The sequence below is a fragment of the Thermothelomyces heterothallicus genome, assembly GCF_042370625.1.
Source record: "Thermothelomyces heterothallicus CBS 202.75 unplaced genomic scaffold P884_scaffold_38, whole genome shotgun sequence".
NCBI classification, from domain to species: domain Eukaryota; kingdom Fungi; phylum Ascomycota; class Sordariomycetes; order Sordariales; family Chaetomiaceae; genus Thermothelomyces; species Thermothelomyces heterothallicus.
In genome coordinates, this window is record NW_027192599.1 from 144,336 (window position 1) to 152,605 (window position 8,270).

The window sequence follows — 8,270 nt, forward strand, 5'->3', positions numbered from 1 at the left end:
AGCACACACACATTGTACAGTACACAGCTTCCCAACATGGCGATCCACGTCACGATCAGACGCATGGTGTTTCCCAAACCTGTTATTTGGGCGAGGCCGAGAAGAAATAGCGAATCCGTTTCCATCATGCCCCGCGGCTCCAGTTCCCGGACCCGGCATCTTCGGTCCGTTGCCATATCCCCACACCAGTCGATGTTCAACCATGTCAAGACCAAGCGACGAGACCAGGTGCCCACTAACTATCGAAGCTAAACCGTTGATATTGATATTGTTCGCCCCTAATATACACAGTGGCTGTCTCCAACGTGACTTGCGCTGCATCAATACCTCATCTCAACTCCCAATGAAGCCGGCCTAAATAAGGAAGTTCAAGCGGAAGTGGGAGCGACCAGAAGAGGAGGGGAAAGTGCCCCTCTAGATATCCAGTGGGTGTATAAGAATGAACTGGATGACATAGGCAGTCGCCTTCCCAATGGCTGCGGCCAGTGAGGCGGGGCCTCAAACCTTGATTAGTGCGAGATCCTCTGGTACAGTATCAGGACCTCAAGTCATGCCAGACGCTGAGCATACCAATGACTTAATGGGCAGAACCTAGCGAAAATGGCACAGCCAAAGCAAGTCCATGTCCATGCAGAGGTACGATCTTCTTCGGGGGCTCTTTTTGCAGACGGAGGATGAGCGAGCGATCATTAGCGAAGGTAGAGGGCAGTTTCTCAAGAAAATAAGGCGATCCAGGACGCATGAAACCGCCATGATGGTTGAGCCAGCTCGTCAGATGCATCAGAGAAGGACATGGCCCACCTTCGGCTGGGTTGGTGAGAGACAACCAGACTGCATCGCAGCCGCCATCAAGCAACCAAGTGCAGTGCCTCTTCTGTATGCCGCTTGGAGTGGACGCATCGCTAGGCTGGACGCAGGAAAGTGCCGGGCGTCAAATGGCCAAACTCATAAAAAGCCGACGATGATGCAAGAAGAAACTCTCTCGAGCCCCGGAGTAGTAAGTGCCGCGGGTGGGTCCGCCAGAAGAGCCGAAGGAAAAAGAAAAAAGGCGGAGATCAGGCGCGCGTACTGGTACTGGTACAGTCATGTAACAAAGTCCGGCGAAGCTGCAAGGTGCAATGGCTGGGTGCATCTCAAGATATGCCTCGCCATGGTATCAAGCAAGGTGCCGTCATCAAGCAAGGTGCCGTCATCAAGCAAGGTGCCGTCATGCAGTAGTGATCAGGGCGTAGGATCAGGGGCCACAACATCGACAGTGGTGGTGGCAGAGTCAAACGCATCAGGCGCATCAACGAGTTGAGAGGGCGGTCAACATCAAGCGCATCAGCGAGTCGAGGGTCATGGCGAGATTACGAGGTCCCAGGAGCCTGGGGGTTGCCTCCCTGGTTGCCCTGGGCCTGCTGGGCAGCAAGCTGGGACTGCCACCAGAGAGCAATGTAATTCTCGTAGCCACCGTCTGTTGTCTCTGTGTCAGCCAGCGACACCGGGATGGCGAGGAAGCGCAACGGGTGCCACTTACAGATGGCGTACGGGTCAGCTTGTGCACCGCTCCCAGCCGCAGCTGCGGGAGCCGCTCCGCCAGATGGCGCGTTCATGGGGGCGCTGCTGGTGTTAGATGCCTGACCATAGTTGGGGTTATCATAATCACGGGGCGGGCCACGACCACGCCCGCCGCCGGCGGACTTTTGCCTCTGCAAGCTCCGTCAGCAAGCGCTTGGCTAAGAGAATCAACAGAGTGCTGGGAGTCTTACCGCTGCATCAACTTTGTCCTCAATGGCCCGCTTCGCCTGTGCAATGGCTTCCCGGGTACCGACAAGTCCAATCTCCCGCTCGACCTCACCCGGTCCCGACGATTGCGACACATTGATCTTGCACCCAGTCACGTTTTGCATCTCTCGGATCGTCTCGCCGCCCTTGCCAATGATCATACCAACCGCATCCGAAGGGACATAAATGGAGTCGTTCACCTTGTCATGGCCACCGCCGCTACCGAAGTGGTCGTTCCGACCGCCGCGGCCACCTGCTGGATTATTCCCATTCCTGCTGTCGCTATCCACAATCTCAAGAATCAGTTCCTTGGCGTGCCGAGCGGCGGCAGGAGACCCAATGAGGTTCACCGGGCGGAGGCCGTTAACGCTCTTGTTCTCGCTAACAATGTTGATATGGCAGCCGCTACGCTCTTGGAGGTCACGAATGGTCTCCCCACCGCGCCCAATAATCAGGCCCACGGTCCTATCGGGAACCATGATCTGCAGGCTGTCCTCCCCATCCTTGGGAACAGGGGGCGGACCGCCGCGACCATCACGGCCGCGATCGCCGCCGCCCTGGGAATGGCCCCCGCGCATGCCGCTGTCGCGGATGATGTTGTTGATCATCTCCTTAGCCTCCTCCCGCTGCGGTCGAGGGCCGGTAATCCTGCAGAGTCGGAACTGGTCATTCTGACCAGTCGGTGGGATGAATTGCACCCGGCAGCGGCTCTCGCTCTCGACACGACGCAGATTCTCGCCTTGACGGCCAATAATCAGACCGACCAGGCTTGCCTCAATCTCAATCGTCTCGACGTTGTCATCCTTGCCCCGCAACGGCGACCTGTCACGGCCGCCATGGCCACCACGGGGAGAAAAGGGTTGACGACCACGGCCGGGGGAGTAAGAGCGGTCGCGTCCGTAGCCGCGATCCTGACCGCCATGATCGGCACGCCTTTCATCGCGGTAAGGGTTGACATTGTCCCGGTAAGAATCTCGTCCACGGGGGCTCTTGGACCTCGACCGTTGGTAATGCCTCGAGTCTGATTGGCGCGGATCTGGGTAAGGTGCATTCTGCCGGTCATAAGGCGTGACGCCCTTCTCCGCCGCATATGCCTTGGCTTTCGCGATTGCATCAGCAAGCTGCACTGTGCCGGAGTTGACAGGCCGGATTGCGCTCAAGTCGATGCTGCCGCTCGCCGCGGGCTGCGGGTACGGATAGGAAGCGGCCGGTGGCTGGTATGACGCAGGCTGAGGCGGATAAGGGTTCTGTCCGGGGGGTGCGTATCCTGAGGGCAATGGTTGTGCAGGCGCTGGAATGCCGGTGTGGCTTTGGGTTGGTGTCGAAGTTGCCGGTCGCTGTGTCGCGTCTGAGTGGCACATAGTCAGTTCATACACTCCTTGAGACGCAAGGAACAAAGCATCCATACCACCAAGCATCTTGAGGATGGAGTTAATGTCAGGTGTTGGGTTCGCCATCTTGTCCTCGGCGCCGTTCTTTGACCGCAGAGTTTGCCCGACAATTATCGGGTGCCGCAGCACGAAGCAACGTAGACGCTGATTAAGATGTATATTATGCTGAAAAGTGACGACCAAGACAAGACCCGCGCGGCCGACTTGTTGCTCTATTCAGCAGCAGTGGGACGAGGTCAGCGGAATTTTTTGCATTCAGTCCTGGTTGGGTCGCGTGGTGAAGGCGCGCTTGCAGGGTTTGGGGTCTAGCAACAACCTTACCACAACAGCACAAATATGCCACGAACCGCGATCGGCAAAACGCTTGCCCGGGTCGCAAAGTCGCGGGTCGCGATTCGAAGCAAAAACTAACTTGAAGAAGGAGGCTGGAAAAGATTCCAGCCGGAGGAGAGTCTGGGCAGGATATGAAGAGGAAATAATTGCCAGCCCTTGCCAGATTCATGCAGTTTCGTGGTGACGAATGGAGCACAGGTGGCTGGAGTGGTCGCTGTGGGTCCTTGGTGGGCTGTTTGGAACGCCACGAAAATGCGTTAAACTCACTGCGTCGCACGTGATCTGGGATTCCGCTATGACGAGCACCAAGTCATATCCGTTGAGCAATTGATCAGGGCCTCGCAGTTCACGAGACATTATTACCTAAATTTGGACGATGAGAGACGTATATCTGGCTCCAACTTTTATCTGCCGCCGATTCAACAGCTTTCCGGAACGAGATGAGAAGCTGAAGAGGCCGCCTCAAGCTTGGCCGTTCCGAACATCTTAAAACAATGCAATGGAAGTTCCCAGCTCGATTCCAAGCTGGCCCTTGAAGACTGGAAGTAACACCTAGGACGGTGTAAGCGGAAGCTCTTTTTTTTTCTTTTTTTGCACCTGAAGTCGAGCCACTATAAACTTAAGACTTGTGGTAGGTATTGGGTAACTTTGGACGTCAAACAACCTGATCCGAAGGTGTGTACGGCATACTGCACGTTGGCGGCAGGGAACCGAATGCAAGCAAACATCCAGTCAGTGATCTCTTCGGGTCACTGATTGGGAAATTGAAATTGCGGGCTCTCTTGTTTCACAACCTTTGAGTGAGACAAACCGCCCAGACTTCATGCAAAACGTTTTGTCACTGCATGGTCCTTCTGGCTTGCTCGGGGTTAAGTCGTAGTGAACACACAGAATCTCGACCTGCCCGAGGATGACGCCGTCTCGTCGCGGACGCATAGGAAGACGCACGCTGTGACATACGATCCAAACTTGGCGCGGAGACCAACGAGCACATGTACTAGTTCGCTAGCCTTCTGTATCACTGTTTGCCAGTCCGGTTCAAACCAATTCTTTAGGGAAAGAGCCAAGGGGTCATGCAATAGGAGATTATCTTCCGACTTATTTGTCGGGTAATTCTGAATCAACCCGCCCATTCCGTCAGATCCCGGGCCAACTGGGGGCACACAGAGCGCCACTAGTGGGCTGTGAATGGCCATCTCAAAGTTCAAGTTGATCCCCGCGCCGCAAAAGAGTGCAGTGCCTGGAACGTATTTCAACGTGACTTCCGAAAGCGGCAGAGAGTATCATACACGACGGAAAGTTCAGCAAAATACTTGATACCTGGAAGGTGCAACTCCAGTAGATCGGAGATCTGCTGCTGCCGCCCGACTCCCTCGTACTTCCCTCGAGTGGCACACTGGTGCTGTAGTAGTACTGACAGATATCTGTTACCCTGGCACACACCGACAACAAAATAACAGAAAAGGTACTTCCTGCCGACTTGTGGACGACTGTGTTGACCTACTCTGTCACACTCGCCGTTGAAGGCCTCAGCATTCTCCCATTCTTTAGTCCTGTCCTCTTCCATCCTTTGAATACGAAAACCTGTTCTCCAATCCTCTCCTTTTTCTTCAACTCTCCTCCAAATCCTCTCTCACTGTTGATCTGAACGGCCGGTCTTGCAAAGCATATTCTCTTGAATTGTCCCCTGCGAGTCAGGCCACGGTTGCCCCGGATTTGTTGTCTCACGGACTGGTCGTTATCAGCAAACCAAAATGGTCAACATTGCACGAATCCTCTACGGTGCTCTTGCATCCGTGTCTGGAGTGGTGGGAATAGCCACTCAGCGATATGTTGAGGCTTTGAATGATGCCCCCCCTGGGATCAGCTACAGAATGGCCAAGGGGACCCATCAGTGGTCGTCATCAAAGCAAGTTACAAAACCAAGCCAACATATCCAGAAACTGCGCCCCATTCACTCGGCTCGCGTGATCAATCCTCGGTCCGCCGCGGCAGTCCTCGGTGCCCATCAGCGTCTTGTTGGAGGGTTCGGGTACGAGAACATCACGAGTAGTTCTGCATACGGTACCCAGTATGCAGTCGACGTCCTCTTTGATGAACGTCGCGTGTCGCTCATCATTGATACCGGAAGTTCTGACACGTGGGCTGTTCAAAAGAATTTCAGCTGCATCGGCTACTCAGGCGAGTCGCTGCCCCAGGAAATCTGCGGTTTTGGCGAGACCTTCCCGGGGACTTTCCAGTATGGCCTCACCGACCCGGAAACGCACATGTTTATTGCGTACGGAGACGGAGAGATTGTCACGGGTCCCATGGGCTTCTTGGATATCACGGTCGGCAATATCACGGTCAAGCAGCAGCAGGTCGGTCTGGCCAACACCACGTACTGGTATGGCAACAACCAAACCAGCGGCTTGATGGGCCTTGCTTTTCCCTCTCTCACCAATGCTTACCTTGGCAAGGCCGGCGACCATGACATTTTGAACCAGGTTCAGTACTCACCTCTGTTCACAAGTATGGTAAACCAGGGCCTGGTTGATCCCGTGTTCAGCATCGCCATTGATCGCAATGCGTCCAGTGGCATGATCGCTTTTGGTGGTATCGCTCCTGCCAGCGGTCTCGACCTGAGTCGGACGGCAGTGCTCGACATGATCATCGTGAGTACCGCGATATGCCGCACGGATCATACTGGCACTGATTACATTGGGTAGACCAGCGTCGCTTCCATTCCTGCAACCTCTTCCCAGTACTCGTTCTACACGGTTATTCCGGACGGTTGGTACTACGACCAAACCACCAACACCAAGAAGGTTCCATACATCGTCGACAGTGGTACGACACTTAACTATCTTCCTCCAGGTGCGCGCCATTGATTGATCCGGTAGTACATCGAGCAGGCTGCTAACTGCCCTTTCTCAGGTCTCGCGGACGCCATCAATGCGGCGTTTGACCCGCCCGCCGTCTACTTATGGATGTACGGAGCCTATTTCACTTCGTGTGACGCCATCATTCCCCAAGTCGCCGTGCTGCTCAATGGCGTAAAGTTCAACATCAGCCCTTTGGACCTCCTTTATCGCGCCTTGGTTGATCCGGTGACGGGGCTTTGCATGACGGCCATTGCGGATGGAGGCTCAGGCCCATATATTCTTGGGGATGCATTCATGCAAAACGCGCTGGTCATCTTCGACGTTGGTCAAGCCCAGATGCGTTTCATCCCCCGCCAACATTATTGATAGGCGCTGCTTTGCCTTTTGCCATGTATTGCTCTCAACCTATCATGGACATCATTCACCGCTAGAAGGGGCAATTAGGTGCAGAAGCAAGTGTGTCAATCTCGGCGGATGGTTGCAGGACAAAACGGACGCTTTAGTCTAGCATCTTAAGCACTGTCATTGCCCCTGATACTCTCGGGCATTCATCGCATAATGTGAGCAGCACCATGTTTTCTCTTCTGAGACATCCGCACGGAGCCGAATGCCCAATGCTAGCCTGTGGAAAGCATGTGTTTCAAATATTTGGGAAGTTGAATCCTCCCTGCACAGTTAGGCCACGGACAGAAGACTTTGTCGCGGTATCAAGGAAAGAAACGCAATAAGGAGATGGCGCCCACACTCCCATTGACCAAAGGCTGTTTCCTCGACACGTGGATGGTATGTGACAGAATCATCGGAAACTTGGTCAAGAGGAGATAAAAGCTGCACTGCTTAGTCTTTATAATGTCAAGTGTTGGCCCAATTAGGCATGTAGATAATGCCACTGCCCGGTGGCAGAGCACGCAGTGTCCATACGTGCTTCCGTGCGAGACGTCGATTTAGGTCCATTCCATACGTCCAGTTGGCCCGTTTTTTGTCTTCCTTTTCCGTCTAAACCAGCCAAGCAACCGCTCCCAGATGGTACCAGTAGCGTATCATTTCCTTGTCGGACTCAAAAGCTCAGTCCGTGAGCAAAAGCCAACGCTGACACCCAACCGCAAAACGCCGGCCCAGAGGTTTCCGCCCAGTTTCAACCACGGACTTCTCATATGATGTTATCCCAGAAATGCAAGGCAAAGCCTAATTATCGCCGAAAATAGGAAACGAAACATCGTGTCTAGATATGCTGAGAGAAGAGAACAGACAATACGGCAAATCTCGTTGGCATACCTCCCGTGTTCACACCGTGAGGCAGATGTCAAATGCCGCCTTCTGGGGTTGGATCTTCGTGTTTGGCGGTGCTCCCCTTGCCGCGCCAGGTGCTCACGGCCTTAATTTTCGCATCGTACTTCTCCACCAGGGTGTCGTAGGCGCGGGGCGTGAGCTTGATTAGGGTGTGCAGCGGTACAGGCACCCACGGGCTTTCCTCTTGAGGCTTTTGCATGAAGTAGGCGTAGATGCAGCGGATGACGGCCTGGTGCGAGATGATGAGGATGTTTTCGCTGCGCTCGAGTTCCATGATGATGGGTTCGAGGCGAATGACGACGTCGCGGTAGCTCTCGCCGCCGCGATATCGGTAGTTGTATTTATCTTCGTCGCGCGCCTGAAAGTCCTCCGGATACTGGTCTGCAATCTCCTGGTACGTCAACCCGTCGCAGACACCAGCGTCTAGCTCATCCAGCGCCTTCCACTGCAGTTGGTTGTAGTGTTTTGGCAAGTGGCGGGCTGTGGCGATGGTCCGTTTCAGCGTCGACGTCCAGACCGTTAATGGTCGGTCGCTCTGGGAGGGGTGTCAGCAGGTCGTGCACACGCATCAAGCTATGAGCGGACTGGCGGAAGAGGGAAAAAAAAAAAAAAAAAAAAAAAAAAA

The 8,270-nt window shown here is 54.4% G+C and overlaps 3 protein-coding genes across 3 annotated transcripts in view; 1 reads left to right on the forward strand and 2 right to left on the reverse strand.

Annotated features, from left to right (window-relative positions):
• Positions 1 to 1,349: 1,349 nt before the first annotated feature.
• Positions 1,350 to 3,224, reverse strand: P884DRAFT_280998 (uncharacterized protein; the record flags this gene model as incomplete). The annotated part of the gene is made up of 4 exons (XM_069443494.1): positions 1,350 to 1,456; positions 1,520 to 1,691; positions 1,752 to 3,115; positions 3,176 to 3,224. The coding sequence occupies 4 exons, from the start codon at positions 3,222 to 3,224 to the stop codon at positions 1,350 to 1,352; spliced, it is 1,692 nt and encodes a 563-aa protein (XP_069293657.1).
• Positions 3,225 to 5,245: 2,021 nt separating this feature from the next.
• On the forward strand, positions 5,246 to 6,721 carry P884DRAFT_280999 (aspartic peptidase domain-containing protein; the record flags this gene model as incomplete). The annotated part of the gene is made up of 3 exons (XM_069443495.1): positions 5,246 to 6,145; positions 6,200 to 6,347; positions 6,408 to 6,721. 3 exons carry the CDS (start codon positions 5,246 to 5,248, stop codon positions 6,719 to 6,721), a joined length of 1,362 nt encoding a protein of 453 aa, XP_069293658.1.
• A 539-nt stretch (positions 6,722 to 7,260) lies between these two features.
• The window catches only part of P884DRAFT_91524 (6-phosphofructo-2-kinase-domain-containing protein), a 2,187-nt gene continuing 1,177 nt past the window's right edge, over positions 7,261 to 8,270 (reverse strand). Inside the window, exon 4 of the mRNA XM_069446172.1 lies at positions 7,261 to 8,180. Within this exon, the coding sequence (XP_069293659.1) occupies positions 7,659 to 8,180 (522 nt within the window). The 3' untranslated portion in view covers positions 7,261 to 7,658. The remainder of the gene's footprint in view (positions 8,181 to 8,270) is intronic.